Genomic DNA, 17567 nt, shown 5'->3' with positions numbered 1-17567 from the left:
AACAATTTTGTCTTCTTCATATTTCGATATCTCTAGAGTCAATAATTTTATATAAAGAACTTCTGGACTCAATCACTTATCGTCGTTACCCTTCAATTTTCAGTGGAGGTCTATCGTGCAGAGGCACTCAAATTAAATCCCTGAAAGTGCTTCTTGTATAACCTGGTAACGATACCGGCACCCAACAAATTTTCGCAGTTAAAAAACGAGTCATCAACTTAAAAGAACCACAAAAGTACATTATGCCGCTCTCGCAAAACCCAAAAATGAAGGAGATGGGGGAGGGGAGACAACAACTCTTCGACACCAAAAAATTTGGCAACAAAAATAAAAGAATACGCTTATCAATCCAGATGGAAAATTACAACTGTAAAAACATCTCACCTAATCTACAAGACAAAACAGAGGGATTCCCTCATGGAACTCTAAACTAAATCTACAGGGATCATACCTTACAGTTAATAATAAGAAGTCTGCCATACCAGGGGTAATAATAAACGACATAGGAAAACGGAAACTTGTAAACATAGATATTTGATAAGATAAGGCGTCCATTATTAAACACTGGCCATTTTTTGTATGATGTTCCAACGACGCTCATATCGCACCTCAAGCAGCTGCCTGGATCGGCCCATTTGACCTATAGCCACGTCCCCTTCCACGATATCCTCCCCGCCCACGGCCACGACCTGCACACCAATATTGTATTGAGAAGCAACGTGTAAACAATTTCAGTTGGCTACATCACAGCTGCCTATGCAAGTCAATCAAGCAAAAGAATCTGGGAACCCACACACTACTCTTGTATGGGTACGGCTATATGCAAGGGAAAAAAGGAGATTTACATACCGCGGCCACCTTGAGCAGGTGCTTCTTCATAGTATCCTCCATCTTGCTGAGCATCAAACTGGGGACCATTGTACCCTCCTCTTCCACGGCCGCGCACACCACGTCCTCTCCCACGGCCCCTACCCCTAAAGTTACCCTGACTGCGGTCATAACCTCCATCGTCATATTCAGTTGAGACAAAGCCATTCCCTGCAATTATTAACATATTAATTATTACCTTGTCAAAACAATTGAACCATTAAAACACTTCAATAGCCTGTTTTAAATCCAAAACCAGTTCCTAATATTCAGGCTATAATGCTGTACACCAATCACATAACAAAAAACCATCACAACATTCTTGAGTCACAATTACTCAAACATTTTACAACGTATCTGTATATAAGGGACACAGGGTTGAAATTGGCAAAGGAAACAATTATAGTGCCAGCAGAATTAAAAGGAGAATTTATAGAAAAAGGTAAGTAAAAGTGTAGAAACATTCTAACAGGCTACCTCTAAACCTTCCCCCCCTTCCTCTGCCACGTCCACGGCCACGGCCACGACCATTTGGTGTGCCCTCTGCAGAAAACAGAAATGTTCAAGAAAATGTAGAGTAATACAGGGGGGGGGGGGGGGGGGGGGAAGGAAGACAATTGCTAATTAAATGAATGTAGTAGTAAAATGGTAGTACCTCCTTCATAATCAATCTCTGTTGATGCCTTCACAAGCTCAGCAGGTAAAGGTGGCTGATACCTGATGGTAGCAGTGGTTCACAAATGTTAATATACCTCTTAACAAACGGAAAAGGACCAACAATGGAAAAGGACCAACAGGACATAATTAGTAAAAAGAATTTCATATCCTACATGAAAGCAAGAAACTATACGGTGATAATTTCTTAGCCTATTTTGTAAATAGAAGTTCTCACACATGCTCAAACTATACAACAGATCTTAATGTGTGAATCAGCAATCCATAATGTTAAAACCAATGTAAACTGAGTATACTTATAGTAGCTACAAGATTTATACTAGAACCTCCAATCTTTTGAGTAATAAGGTTCCTTATAGCCTGTTATTGTCAGGAAGCGAATCTACTTACGATAATACAACTCTACAACCTCGGGTTCTATTGCAAATAAGAAAAAGGTAACTCTTACTCACCCGATGGAGGATTGATTTATTTCCTTCTTAGACAGTGTTATCACAATCATTGACACATGCCTTGTTGTCTCCAAACTGTGACAAAAACAGGACAACACGAGGTATAAAATCACCAATAAGAGACAAGGCCAAAAAAAAGTACCCCACCTCATGAGGTACTGCAACGAATCAGAGTTGTTCAAAAAAAGTTTAACTAGTCTTACGTATCAAGGCCTTCCTCAAGGGGTTCGTAGATATCAGTTATGTCTGTAGATCCAATTGTAGTGTTCTGGTGAAGACCAACAATTCTTCTCTGAAGCAACAGTATAAAAAATATATCGTCAGCATAATCCACCCACCGAAACAAACATCTCAAAACCAACATTAAATGATTCAGAACAAGAGATATAACCTTGATTAACTCCACAATCGTTACAGTCTTGTTGATGGCTCTTCCCATAGCCTTGAACACAATTTCGTCCGATCCTTTTTCCTGAAAGGATGTAACACAAACCGATAAGGAAAATCTAAGGTATTGTATTATTTATTAGAGGACTAACATAACCTAAATCAAATCCCAAGTCTTTCAGAAAAGCAAACCCTAGGTCTAACATAACGTAAATTAAATCCGAAATCTAAATACAATCTTTAATAATTCGGTCACTAAGCATTCTCAACTCGCATAAGCATTATATATTACCAAACAATTGCATATGAATAGAAAATCAACAGCAGCAGAGAAATACACAAGGTTTGAATTTGTTTCATCATAATCCACAACACAATTTCATTCTATTCAATTTTTTTTTCAACTCGATACATCCGAATGCGGAAATTAAACAGAAAAAAATAGCAACAAACAAAAAGAGGAGAGAGAGACCTGAAGCAGGGTCAAGGCGTAGGTGATGTAGTTGCGCATCCTGCCCTGACTGGTAATCCTAATCTCGTTCTCATCGATTGGCGTCTCCACTCTCGGCTTCTCCACTCTCTGGTACCGATCCATCTCTTCCGCCCTAATTTTTTTCAAAACACAAAATTAACCATCTCCAAAATACAAAAACAAGAAAAAATGAATAAAATTAAGCCATCACGCTATACAAATTCCAGGACAAACAAGAGAAAACCAGGTCCCAAAAGCACAGCTCAACACAAACAACAAAATCAAAAAAATTATCGGGAAAAAGGTTTTTCTCGGAAACCAAACAAGAGCTAAGGAGGCGGAACATGCAAAATCGAGAGGAGAGAGAAGGAAACGGAGGGTTGGATCTGGACGAAGAGAGGAAAGGGAACGTACCGGTGGTGGTGGTGGTGGTTCAAAAAAGGATAAGTAAGCGCTCCACACAAAAAAGAGCCCTCTTCTACGGCTTCGTTTTTCTTTTACGCCCTAATTCGCACGGTGAGTATCTCTTGGCTTATATACTCCTCACGAAACTACCCTAACCACCACCTTTACTTCCTCCCCGTCTCTGTCTCCAATCAGTTACTACTTCCCCTCCCAAAATCCACAATTTGGGCCGTCTGACTACATATTGAAATAGCCCTGGGCCCGAGACAGCCTTAGGGCTAAGTAGAGGCTGGCCGGCCCATACGACACTGGGCCTCTTACTCTTGCCATTTCAATGAATAAAAACATGGTTGACAATGCCGTGCTCTGCCCTTTGAACTTTTAATTTGGTTTTAAACTCTTTCATATTCTCATTTAGTTTACGGTTTGATGGTATTCTTCTATTTACAAGTGAGTTTTAGGTTCGATTCTCGTTAAAGCCAAAGTTGAACTACATTGCTAGTCCATTGTGAGGTTTAATACTAGTTTGCTACTGAGGTGCTTTTATAAAAAATAGGTATAAAAAAATGCTAAGCTCAAAAAAGTGTTTGGTAAACACTTAAAAACAGCTTATTTTCACAGTTTTGGATGAAAAAAAGCTGAAAACATGAAGCAGCAAAAATGAGCTTATTCTCACAACACATTAAAAGCAGTTTTTTTTCAAAGCAAAGCAATACCAAATCAGCCCTTAGCCCACTCCACTACCTTAATGTAGATAATATCATATGTTAAAATAATAATAATAATAATAAAACCTCTTTCATATGTCCAATTCGTGAGGGCCAACCAAGTGAATACCTCTGTGAATTTTCTCCGCCCCTAAAATGATGGACTGCTGTGTCAAATCCACCAACTGGTCCCTTTTCAAAAAAAAAAAAATGATAGAAAAAACCAAGTGAACACAAAATGCCGCAAGGCCTTTTTTTTTTTTTTTTTTTTTTTTTTGCGTTCAAATGCCGCAAGGCCAATTGGTTACGTGCTTTTGTCAAAGTTAATTGGAAAAAAAACCTTCCTACCAAGGTAATCGCAATATTATGTCACAAGAGGTGCAAAAGTCTTGAGCAGAGTGGATCCATTTTTCATAATGGTTACAAATCATTAATTCCACGACAACAATTCACAAATAAAAATATACACCGGAACCAGCTTTGTAGAGTTTATTCTTCAACCAACCAAGCACATCAAGCATATAGCTCAATCAATCCTTCACAAGAAGAAGTGCATATTTCCTTGGCTCTTTGGCACCCCATTAAACGACAACTAATGGATCAATGACTTTTTTCCACCCATTAAGATCTAGAGTGGATCCAGAATCAGGCAGTACAAATCCATTGACAAAGAAAGTAGGCGTTCCATACACCCCTCTCGAAGTGCTATACTGCAGGATGAAAGACATTCGACATGAAAAAAAAAAGATTATACGAGTAATTTGAAGCACATGTGTAACAAAGAAATGATATACTACGGTACCTTGAATGAAACCCTTGTTTTGAGGTCCGTTTTCCGGTCATTGAAGCCGGATTCAAGGGCGCTATGATAGGAGTTCCCAATCACTTGTGTGGCAGAGTTCACTATATCATTTACAACAGCAGCCCGGGAAATGTTACGAGTTTGAGCATTGTAATACCTCTCCTGTTTAATTTTTTGAAACAAGTTCAGATCAAAAGAAACTTCAACGCCAACAACACATAGATATCTCGGCTAATAAACTACCAGGCAGCAACCAACTCCTTGTATAAAAAAGAAGGAAAATAATAGGTTTCATCTGAGAAATATGAGCCCGAAATCCAGCGAATTCGCCTAGCAGCTGAGTAATGGATCGAATAAGTGAATTCCCGAGAGCAATTCAAGAAATTTAATCTATATAATGCAGATTGCTGACAGACCAGTAGTATCAAATGAAAAAGTAAGTAGAGCATCAGCATCAGCATCAGCACCCAAAAAAGATATGCAACAAATAAAAGATAGTGAAGTGATCTTAACCTGATTCTTGAAGAACCAATCCAACAACGGGAATGTGGCAGATTTTTTCAGCTGATTTACGATGTGCAGAGCCCGAGAACTAACGAAAGCATTGTCGTGGTAACTGCAGTTTCAGAAACAATATTTTTTGAGTAATTTCATACTTACCAGTCAGGATAAAGGTCGCCTCAAAGTCTGAATTTTGCAAAATTAAGCCTTGTTTATATGTCAGTTTAATTTTCTTTAATTTAATCACTTTGATTGTTCCTCATCCATAATCTTCTGACTTCAAATTCATAACATGCAATCAATTTCTCAAATACTACAGTAGAATTCCTACTTATCCAATTTCTGGCAAACATATAGGCAGAGAGAGAGAGAGGGACAGAGAGGAATCTGTTTACTTACGGTAAGGGTAACAGGTGAATTACCACCGAGACGCGAGGGGCGTAGTACTCGACGGCTTGTTGGAGGGGCGGCCAGGAGTCCCTGCTGTCTGGGCAGACCGGGTCGAAGAAGGCCTCGATCAGGATCGAATCCGAGTCAACTCGGCGATGTCCGTACAAAAACCCATCGTATTTCGAAGGTGGCAAGCTCTGCGCGCATCCGTTCAAAACTAGAACGACCAACAACGTTAAAGCTGTTTCGAGTTTAAGGATTCTGTGCTTTGCTTCCGCCATTTTTTTTTTCTCCTTCGCCTCTCTCTCCTTTTCTTCGAGTGGACTTTATAAGGTAAATCACCTGAACCGCACCGAGACAAGACTACATATAGCCGCCTGTAGCAAATGTATTTTCCATGGAATCTGAAAAAATATTTATAGTAAATTAATATTTAAAACCTACTTTAGTCAGTACTTATTACGGTCTGCTAGTATTCCTCTTCATTTAATCATTTAGAAGTGAGAGATCTTAAGTTTGAATTTCAGGAACGACGAATTCAATACCAAATTAGGTTGTCCATTGTGTGACTTAGTAAAACTCCCCCCTCCCATTAAAATATCGATGTACTCAAAAACAAAAACAAAACAAAAAAAACACACCAAATTTGTATCTTCCCCGGCCTTCTGCTAAATTGGTTGGTAAAACATCCCAATTGAATTGGTAAAATTTGGGCTCCTACCAAATCAGACAGCCCAATTGTCTACACGAATAATGTCAAGGAAATATATTAGACGGCCCAAGTGTCTACACGCTTAATCATTTTTTTGGAGAAGTTATTTGCCCCACTCCCTTCTATTTTTCCCAACGTTTGTTTATTTCTGACATTTAGGTAATAAATTAAAATAGCAACATGAGGCACAAATAAAGAAGAGTGAGCAGAGGAATCATATGCTGAAATCATTTTTCTCCGTTCAAAAATGTGATTCTGTAACTATAATCTTTAGGAAGGAGAAATCAAACTAGAGTTCAAAAAAGGGCCATACTTCTTACTAACCGAACCAAAATTTTAGTTGAACGATCATATTAGAATTGTCAAGAAAAAAAATAAGAAACCTATAATAATTTGCAATTATAGGGTTATCATTGTGAGGAGTCATGTGGCATGGTGGACAACTAGAGGTAAGTTGCAGGGCATCAAATTCAGGAATGTTTGATCGTGTACACCAATTATTTATGATTCGAGCTAAAGAATTTGGTCCATATTTCATGGGTCTATCTCTCCTCAATCCCCCAACTGGCAAACAACAGAATAAGGTTTCTAATTCCTTGTGGGCCTTTTTAGTAAATTGCGGAGTGCGGCAAGGCCGACGAGGGCCCACGCTGACTTAAAAGAGTTACCAAGAGAAACATATTCTTTTCTTAGGGACATACCGGAAAATTGAGTTTGATTTTTTTTCTTTTTAAGAGAAGGATGATATTCATCGATGATGTACGATCATTCGTAAAAGGGTGTTTTATTGAGATCTCAATAAAATTTGTTAGAGATTTCAACTCGGACAAAAGGAAAGAGCATTCCACATCATAATATAAAGTTTAAACATTATCTAGATAGAGGTCTGAAATGATATTTGGAGGTTTTTGAAACCACACACAGTTTTTGTGATGTCAATAAACAAAGCGCGCCAATTGATGTGTCGCTGCATTCGCTGCTCTATTAACATAATGCCCTTAAAGAAGTTTTTCCTGGACAGCCAATTATCACCCCGTCCCTTAGTTTTGAAACCATCACCAACTTGCCAGCGACTCCATTATAGAATCACACACCTCGCCTCTCCAATACTACGCTGGAATATTTTTGTTTACCATCCTCAAGTGACGGTGGTGTCATCACCTTAATTATAACTGTTGGATAAGTTTAAATTTCGAGATTTGTATAGTGGATAACTAGCAACAAATATATCTTGATCTATGTCTCTTTTCGGCCACATATTAGGATCTCAACCTCATTAATAAGAGAGAGGATCATCACCATATCCTCTTTGTGAGGATATCGGTGATCCTCCAATCACATTCGTTTATCGTGCATCGTGCATCGTGCATCGTGCGTCAGTTTTCGTCAGGTACTATTTATATTTAATTTTAAATAAAAAATTTACAATGATTTCTAACTACACGATGTATGATAAACGAATGTAATTTAGAATCTTAACAAAAGGATCCGACGAGAATCATCACTTCGTTAATAAAAAGAGGAAACTACAATTTCCAAATTGAAGGAAATTGCCCACAAGTTGTGGGCCACAATGCATCAACACCATCAGCCACGACGACACCACACCTCACAATTTCTTTCTCCCTCGAGACCCGTCACCCACCACGGCACCATCACTCTCTCTGCCGCACCCAAGAAGCTGGGATATGTGCGAAGTCGATTTCAGACCCAAAATTTGCTCTTAATCTTGGACTGCCGACGGTGACTGAATGCGATTAGTGGAAGGGGTTGTGGTTGGGCTTGTGGGTGGAGGAGGAGAGAGACTGTAAAGTTTAGTGTTGTTGTATTGGAGAACTAATTTGAAAAGAATAAATCAACAAAGAAAATATTAAGTTATTAACTGATGTGACATGTACAAATTAGTTACCACATGAGATGACATGATTTGACGGTTTAAATTAGTTGTCTCCCGCATTAGTGACGGTTCAAATTAGTCAAGCAACAATAGCTGTCCCAAGATATTGCGCTTTTACTTGCGGAATAAGAAACGCGTGAACAGAGGGGGAAAAACCTGTATACGAAATGAATACTCTCCTTCCAAATATAAACCGCTGCGGACCAAATAACCGACCCACGTCAACATTGCCTAGTCACACTGTAAACCACCCAGCCAGGCACCACCTCACTTTCCTAGTTTCCATCTCCCCAAGCCATGCTATTTATTTCTCATTTTTCCATAACTTATTGTTTTGTCTTTCAAGAAAAACCCTACTTTCCGCTACGTTTTGCTACACACAACAACATCACTCCTCACTTGACCAACTTCTCCACCAGCCACCCTAAAAAAACCCTAGGTCTGCTATAGAACTCAAATTTTCTGGTCCACTGTCTCGAAATGCTGGTTTCGGTGTTTTTGGCGATCTTTGTGCCGTGCGTGGGGATGAGCGTGGTGTTCGTAGTGTACGTCTGTCTGTTATGGTACGCTACGAACAACCAAGCCGCCAACGTTGGGCTACCTGTCAAGCAGATTTCCGAGAATGGATTGTCGGCGTCAGAACTCGACAAGCTGCCTAAAATTACGGGGAAAGAGGTGATGGCGGAGAGGAGGGAGTGCGCGGTGTGTCTGGACGATATCGAGGGAGAGCAACCGGCGCGGGTGGTTCCCGGTTGTAACCACGCCTTCCATCTGGTGTGCGCCGATACCTGGCTTTCGAAACACTCGTTTTGTCCGGTTTGTCGGGCCAAACTCCACCCGGTTGTTCAGTCTCTCGATTCGTCTGAAAATCAGTGCTGATTAAGAAACAAACGAAAATATTGCAGAGAAAAAGCAAAAGCTAGCTGTGCTTTTGTTTCCACCGTGGGTTGGTGATTAGCTGTCCATTAAGACTGATTAGCATGCGAATCCATTGGCATTCATTCATGGTACCTATCACTTTTGATTCGAAACATCAACCATTTTTGCTACTGTATTTTCAAAAAATTTGTTATTAGCAATTAGTTTATTATTGTTATTGTTTCGGGTCGAAATTATTATTTTCTGAGTTGTATTGATATCGGTGCAATCTCCATGTATGATCAACTATTTCTTGCAGGCAGCACGAGCAGTAATTTGAACTCTACAGAAGGTAATTGGAACTTAGGGCCCCGTTTGGTGGGCTAGATGTGATAGGTTGTGATCAATTAAAGGTTACTCGAGTCTATTTTATTTGTTGTGTCAAAATATAAGATAAACATGAATGGAAACGATTGGTTATGAATTCACAATAAACTATAGTTATAATAAAATAAAAAAAGATATTTGTCCGTTCTAATCAATGTGACTTCGTTCAATTCTATATTTCTGACGATGCTGGTGAAGTTTTAAGTTACCGACATTTAAGAAAGCGTGAACGCTTGGAAAAGCATAAATTGTGAATATGGTTTAAATGGTAGGGAGCACAAGCAGGTTGGGTCACCTGGGTCGCATGATTGAGCTCCCCAGTAAAGTTTAGCTGACTAGTGGTGGACATCCTGGCAGCGGGGCGTTGGGCCACGTCGTGGCGAAATTTGACTTGCCTTGGAATGAAAGGGGAGCAAGTGGGCCTCCTGGTTGGTGGATGGAGATTGACCATCTGAAACCCCGAAACCGAAGTGCACGGGCTCATGAAAAGCTTGCAGTTTTAGTTTTAGGAGCCCACGGGTTTCGTATTTTATGTGCGTGTGAAATTTTAATTCCTTATTTCGAAAGAAAAAAACTATTGAACTTGATTCAGGGTTCCCACCTGAAAGTTGAAATTCCTTCCAAAAAATGGTTTAGATTCATTGATTGCAAACCTAATCAGTGTATCGCCAGCTGTAACAATAAATCACAGGATTGCCACGTCGCATGCCTTGTATTGCAAATGCCAAACAGAAAAGGAAAGGCGAGTAGACGGTAGAAATAATTTCTTACACAAATTTGCAACTATGAGATATAGATGGGAAATGATAAAGAGAACTCTTTTAAAAATGAAATTTTTTATGAATTCTTGCGTCAATTCCCGTATCAATATTATAAAATATTGTGTTGTTAATTTCTGTATCAAATTATAAAATATTGTGTAAAAAAAATATGAGGTAACAAAAATTTCCATTAACATTTCTCTAGATACAATGAAAGAAGGGGGGGTGGGGGATGGGGACTGTTAACCTCCGAAATCATTGGATTTACATATTAAAAAAATATTGCGTAAGGCTATTTTGTTTTTCGAAATGAAAACTGTAGAAGTTTTATAGGAAAATTTTGCAAATGTGGTCATACCTACATTTATAATCGTTAAGGTGAATATGTTTGTTGTAGTGCATAGTATCAATGCTCGTACCTGCATCTTAAATTAGATTTAAATAGATAGGGCTCATACAAAGTAGGGGTGGGTTCGAAAACCAAAAATAATGGAGTTGAACACCAAATCGAAAAAGAAAAAAAACCGAACTAAACTCAAACCAAATCGTTAAAACCGAAATGAAGAAGAAAAAAAAGAAAAAAAAACTGAAAGAAAATCCGAACTAAAAAAATTGAAGTAATTTCTGTTTGATTTCTAGTTTGGCAAAAAACCGAACACACTCCAAAGTAAAGGAAAATTCGAAATTGGGGTCGGTATTTGAAGAATTTCGATCCAAACCTTAAATTGATATGGGCTTGGGTTTACCTTGAAAGTGACTGATTGAAAATTCCAGTTTAACCCAAGCTTTCATTTTAGACTGTACAACCTAAAGCCTAACGAAACGTTGAGAGTCAGCACGTGAAACACAACCAAGTCGGCACGTGAAACACAAAGTATGATGTGCACCAAAATTCTAACAATCGATTGCGCGGAGTGACTGTTTTGTTCACACTTCACATAGTCAAAATTTTTGCCGTCTCATATTATTGTTATGATATTTTATTATAATGTTAACATAAAAATTAACATTAATTGTAAACTACCAAAAAGTACATATAAAACTTCACTTTTAAGATTTTCTTTAACATTTCTCTGGTTAGATACGAGTTTTTATTAATAAAAAATAAAATTAAAATACCCAATCCAAACCTACCATGTTTGTTAAAACGAAGATTAAGAAGATAGAGGCAGATTCTCTGCCCTCTCATTTTTCGTGCCCTTCCCTGCCATCTTGTTTTGTATGATCACGGTTAAGCCACGTTAATATTTTATATTATTTTTTTATAGATATAAGAAGATAAAAACAAATAATAATATAAAATGTTGGCGTGGCTTAACCGTGACTAGGCCTGGCAAACGGGTCGTGTCAGTCGTGTTCGTGTCGTTTTCGTGTAACACCTGTTATCTTAACGGGTCGTGTCGTGTCACACCTGTTATCTTAACGGGTCCTTAACAGGTTGGGTCACTTTACCCAACGGGTAAAGTGACCCGACCCGTTATGACCCGTTAAGAAAAATATTTTTTTTCTTCTTAAATTTGCACATACCACATATTGTCACGTAAATATTACTTCAAAACATTAAAACACATTTGTCGTTTAAGTACTACATCTACACTCGAAAATAAGAGCCTCATAAAAAATACATCCATACACTACTAATCTATTACAAATATTAAATGTGCAAGGATATGCAAAATGAAAGTGTTTTTGTTTTAAACGTTGTGAAGCCTTTCTTAAAAGTTTAGACCTTACCAATGGAACTCAATGCTTAATGAAAGTGACCCACTAATGTGTTTATTCGTACTTTCATTAAGTATAACATAAGATTTTGTGGTATCCACTAGTGTAAATATGTTAAATTGAAGATCGAATTCATTCATTGTATTCATAAAGGGTCAATGAGTGTAGTTGTAAAAAATCATCAAAATCGGAGTTAAAGTAACCGTTAAATTGTGATTTTTCGTTTATAACCGTCGAAAAGTTTTGTCCCGTTACTTAATCTTTAAATGTTTGTTTTTTACAATTTTTGGCGTATGTGATCTCGAAGGATATACAAACAAGTGACGGTTAGATCGTTGAAACTAGTTTCGTATAATGCATATCCCATCAAAACAATAGATTCTCTAACACTTAAGAGTTTATTCTCACTTTTATTAAGTATAACATAAGATTTTGTGATATCCACTAGTGTAAATATTTTAAATTGAAGATCGAATTCATTCATTGTATTCATATAGGGTCAAGGAGTGTAGCTGTAAAAAATCATCAAAATCAAAGTTAAAATAACCGTTAAATCGTGATTTTTCGTTTATAACCGTCGAAAAGTTTTGTCTCGTTACTTGATCTCTGAATGTTTGTTTTTTGCAATTTTTGGCATATGCAATCTCGAAGTATATACAAACATGTTTGACGGTTGGATCGTTGAAACTAGTTTCGTAGAATGCGTATCCCATCAAAACAATAGATTCACTAACACTAAGAGTTTATTCATACTTTCATCAAGTATAACATAAGATTTTGTGGTATCCACTAGTGTAAATATTTTTAATTGAAGATCGAATTCATTCATTGTATTTATATAGGGTCAAGGAGTGTAGCTGTAAAAAATCATCAAAATCGGAGTTAAAATAATCGTTAAATCATGATTTTTCGTTTATAACCGTAGAAAAGTTTTGTCACGTTACTTGATCTTTGAATGTTTGTTTTTTACAATTTTTGGCATATGCGATCTCGAAGCATATACAAACAAGTTCGACGGTTGGATCTGAAACTAATTTCGCAAAATGCGTATCTCATCAAAACAATATATTCACTAACACTTAAGAGTTTCTTAATATTTCATAAGTATAACATAAGATTTTGTGGTATCCACTAGTGTAAATATTTTAAATTGAAAATCAAATTCATTCATTGTATTCATATAGAGTAAAGGATTGTAGCTGTAAAAAATTATCAAAACCGGAGTTAAAATAACCGTTAAATCATGATTTTTCGTTTATAACCGTCGAAATTTTTTGTCCTGTTACTTGATCTCTGAATGTTTGTTTTTTGTAATTTTTGGCGTATGCGATCTCAAAGTATATACAAACATGTTTGACGGTTGGATCGTTGAAACTAGTTTCGTAGAATGCGTATCCTATCAAAACAATAGATTCACTAACACTTAAGAGTTTATTCATTCTTTCATCAAGTATAACATAAGATTTTGTGGTATCCACTAGTGTAAATATTTTAAATTGAATATCGAATTCATTCATTGTATTCATATAGGGTCAAGGAGTGTAGATGTAAAAAATCATCAAAACCGGAGTTAAAATAACCGTTAAATCGTTATTTTTCGTTTACAACCGTCGAAACATTTTGTCCTGTTACTTGATCTATGAATGTTTGTTTTTTGCAATTTTTGGCGTATGCGATCTTGAAGCATATACAAAAAAGTTTGACGGTTGGATCGTTGAAACTAGTTTCGCAAAATGTGTATCTCATCAAAACAATAGATTCACTAACACTTAAGAGTTTATTCATATTTTCATTAAGTATAACATAAGATTACTAGTGTAAATATTTTAAATTGAAGATCGAATTCATTCATTGTATTCATATAGGGTCAATGAGTGTAGCTGTAAAAAATTATCAAAATTGGAGTTAAAATAACCGTTAAATCGTGATTTTTCGTTTATAACCGTCGAAAAGTTTTGTCTCGTTACTCGATCTCTGAATGTTTGTTTTTTGCAATTTTTGGTGTATACGATCTCAAAGTATATACAAACATATTTGACGGTTGAATCGTTGAAACTAGTTTCGTAGAATGCGTATCCCATCAAAACAATAGATTCACTAACACTTAAGAGTTTATTTATACTTTCATCAAGTATAACATAAGATTTTGTGGTATCCCCTAGTGTAAATATTTTAAATTGAAGATCAAATTCATTCATTGTATTTATATAGGGTCAAGGAGTGTAGCTGTAAAAAATCATCAAAATTGGAGTTAAAATACCGTTAAATCGTGATTTTTCGTTTATAACCGTCGAAAAGTTTTGTCTCGTTACTTGATCTGTGAATGTTTGTTTTTTGAAATATTTTGCTGATGCGATCTCGAAGCATATACAAAAAAGTTTGACATCGTTGAAATTAGTTTCGTTTAATTCGTATCCCATGAAGTTCAATGGTGTGTGTGTATATATATATTTATTTATTTATTAAGTAGATTTAAATCTATTTATTTTTTATGTATAATTATTATAGTTTTTAGTGGTATAAAATTTAATATATATATATATATAAATATAACTATTATAGTTAATATTTTGGGGGTATAATTATTATAGTATATATAGTTATTATAATTATTATAGTTAATTTAATATATATATATATAATTATTATACTTTTTAGGGGTATAAAATTTTTAAATTAATATATATATATATATATATATAATTATTATAGTATTTGTTTAGGCTTATAAAATTATTAAATTAATATTTTGGTTATCGTGTATCGTGTTACCCGAACCAACCTATTATCTTAACAGGTGCTTATCGGGTTACCCGATAACGACCCGTTTTGTTATCGTGTCGATCCGAACACCTATTAATTTCGTGTCGTGTCGTGTCAGGAATTGCCGGACCTAATCGTGACCACACAAATAGAAATGGACGAAAAATGTGAGTGCAGAGAATCTGCATCCTAAGAAGATTACCAAAATTTATGCACTTGTCAGCAGCTAGCGACCTATGTGATTCAACCTTGGGTCGTGGGCCCCCACGCGAACAACTTTGCCAAAGTCTTTGGAAAAGGTTCCTCTTCGATGTCTTCTCTTAAATCCATTCAATCATCTAGTCTGAATCTTTAAAATTTGATCCAACAATTAAAGTGATTATAATTTAAAAAAAAAATTACTGTTTTTAATTGTTAAATTAAATTTAAAATGTCTGAATTGATTGATGAAAGAGATTCGAAAATGATACATTTCCAAAGTCTTTAAATTTGAAAAACAGAAAAAAGCACAGGCGTGTGGCCGAAACACTCAACGTGTTTCTTCTATGATCACACGATCCCTGCAATCGCTGGCTTGGAGTTCACGAACTCTGATCTAGTTTAAGATTAGACCATCACTTTTGGCTTTCTCTTCCTCGGACGGTACTACGACAGGTGGCCTCAATGTCCGGAAGATAGCTTCCGGTGGGACCCGGTTCGATGGTTTCTAATATAACATAACTAATTGACCCAAGAAGGAGAATTAATTACATAAACCGCAAAATTTTTAGTTGCAACATGGTCTGTATTTTGAGGTTATTTGTTTGCTCACGAGATGTGTTAGGTTAGAAGAGGGACAGACGTGAGGAGGAAGAGCTAATCACGACAAAACTTTAACCGAGTTGTACTTAAGTTTCTCCCCTACATGTGACCCCCAAAAAAAAAAAGTTTTCTCCCTTACACGAGATGAGTTATCTCAAGAAAAAATCAAATCAATAATATGATATGTATGCTTTTGTGGTATTTCAAATCAGTAACATAATATTATTCGTATTTTAACTTTATTAATATGTTAGTATTTTGTGTTTATATCGGTGTACGTGAGGGCTTGTTCATTAAGGTTTGCAATTTTTTTGTTTTGTAGATATAAAAACGGGGTGAAAAATGCACCCGACATATTATTTTATGAAAATAAACTCAGAAAACGAAAAGTACAGAAAATAATATTTAGCCTAAGTTCTGTAGAACATCAAATTGATGTTTCCTCTGTGTATCAAGAACAATTTTTAAATAATAGAAAATTAAAGATACATTAAAAAAAAGTTAAGTTAATATTAACATCAAATAAAATCATATTTACCATCACCGTCTTCGCCATTGCCACCATCGCAATCACCACATTATCCACAGTTTCACCATTATCACCACCTCCTCTCACCATCACCCTCACCATCACCCTCACCACCACAGCCACCACCATCTCTAGCATATCATCATCGCCACAACCTACACTACCGCCACCGTTTCAACATGACCACCACCACCTGGACTTCCGCCACAGTCACCTTGGCCATCACCACCTCAACCGTCTCACTATTGTAGCTACCACCATTGCCACCACCCCCATCACCACATTCTCCACCTTGTTACCCTCACCATGGACATTACCACCTCCACCATATCCGCCACCATCATCCCTATCGCTCAACCTCCATTTTCACAACCATCATATGGCACCATTGCAGCAGTTGCCACTGCTACTACCACCACCACCACTTCTCCACCAATTGCCTCAATCCTGCTATTTTAACTACTCATATCTCATCACTATTGACACCTATATTGTCACCACTATTATCACGCTTCAACCACTATTGCTACCAACATCACTCTCGTCTCAATCACCATCCCTACCTCATCGCCAATTGCTTCCAAACACAAATTTATATTATTATTTGATATTTGGTACTATCCGCATTTTCAATGTTTTCATTCAAAAAAATTATTCTTGAATTAAAATACAAGACGCGTTTTCAAATCATAAAAGTGCAAAAATTCCGTTATCATTTTTGTTTTACAAAACAGTTTTAAATTTATTTTATAAAACGTTACTAGATGGACCCTAACTAGTAAATTAGCATAGAAAACTAAAATAACCAACAACCGTTGATAAACTTGCTTTAGTTGAAAGAGAAAATAATGCAGCTCGTACGTACGAACATGAAGGGGACAACATTATCCAGGAAAAAGCATGAATATTAAAGTTCATTAAAGGGGAATGGAAAGAAGTAGCGACGGACACGTGTCTCTCTGTTGGTTTGTCTTTCAGAGAAGGATTATCTCTCTCCCTAATCTCTTTTCCTATTTAAACGATCACAATTAAACCATATTAACATCTTATATTAATTTTTTTATAGAAATAATAAGACAAAAAATAATATGTGAAAGGAGGAGAGAAAAAAAGATGAGAATGGAAAGAAAGAAAATCCTACACCTCATCTTTCACAAATTAAAAAACCATCCATTCAAAAGTCCTTTATGATTACACGGACCTGGCCTCCTTTGCCTTGTTGCCAAATGCCAAGTGCCAATCCCTTACCCGTTACCGTGATTATGTAGAATTCCTAGCATAATATCCACTAGACTTGTGTCACCTTCTGGTTGGCTAGGGTTGACCTTTCACAGTATCGACAGAATAAAAGTTGGATCTTTTGGGTGAATGATGCGGTGATTGGAGAAGCAGTTGTTTTGGATAAGCACTTGAGAAGTAGGAAATCAGAGTCTCTAGATTAGGGGTGGGGTTGGGTTGGGGGCAGATTTCATATGAATA

At 36.6% G+C, this 17567-nt stretch overlaps 3 protein-coding genes across 4 annotated transcripts; 1 reads left to right on the top strand and 2 right to left on the bottom strand.

Annotated features, from left to right (window-relative positions):
- Positions 1 to 314: 314 nt before the first annotated feature.
- Positions 315 to 3432, bottom strand: LOC126602148 (uncharacterized). Of its 2 annotated transcripts, XM_050268980.1 has the most exons (9): positions 3268 to 3432; positions 2854 to 2986; positions 2386 to 2466; positions 2198 to 2286; positions 1995 to 2069; positions 1523 to 1584; positions 1345 to 1410; positions 850 to 1038; positions 315 to 689 (listed from the first exon to the last, which is right to left on the bottom strand). In XM_050268980.1, exons 2-9 carry the CDS (start codon positions 2974 to 2976, stop codon positions 610 to 612), a joined length of 765 nt encoding a protein of 254 aa, XP_050124937.1. In that variant the 5' UTR covers positions 2977 to 2986; positions 3268 to 3432; the 3' UTR covers positions 315 to 609. The 2 variants fall into 2 exon arrangements, with proteins under 2 accessions (XP_050124937.1, XP_050124938.1); XM_050268981.1 differs by lacking the exon at positions 1345 to 1410.
- Positions 3433 to 4310: 878 nt separating this feature from the next.
- Positions 4311 to 6005, bottom strand: LOC126602152 (uncharacterized). Its single transcript, XM_050268983.1, has 4 exons — positions 5668 to 6005; positions 5281 to 5383; positions 4768 to 4929; positions 4311 to 4675 (listed from the first exon to the last, which is right to left on the bottom strand). Exons 1-4 carry the CDS (start codon positions 5937 to 5939, stop codon positions 4547 to 4549), a joined length of 666 nt encoding a protein of 221 aa, XP_050124940.1. The 5' UTR covers positions 5940 to 6005; the 3' UTR covers positions 4311 to 4546.
- Positions 6006 to 8490: 2485 nt separating this feature from the next.
- LOC126601698 (E3 ubiquitin-protein ligase ATL23-like) lies at positions 8491 to 9447 on the top strand. The gene has a single exon (XM_050268439.1). It carries the CDS (start codon positions 8748 to 8750, stop codon positions 9144 to 9146), a length of 399 nt encoding a protein of 132 aa, XP_050124396.1. The 5' UTR covers positions 8491 to 8747; the 3' UTR covers positions 9147 to 9447.
- The last annotated feature ends 8120 nt before the right edge of the window (positions 9448 to 17567 follow it).

Source organism: Malus sylvestris, chromosome 15, assembly GCF_916048215.2.
Source record: "Malus sylvestris chromosome 15, drMalSylv7.2, whole genome shotgun sequence".
In the NCBI taxonomy this organism is placed as follows: Eukaryota; Viridiplantae; Streptophyta; class Magnoliopsida; order Rosales; family Rosaceae; genus Malus; species Malus sylvestris.
Note: the sequence above shows the minus strand (reverse complement) of the source record. Positions and strands in the feature narration are given on the sequence as shown.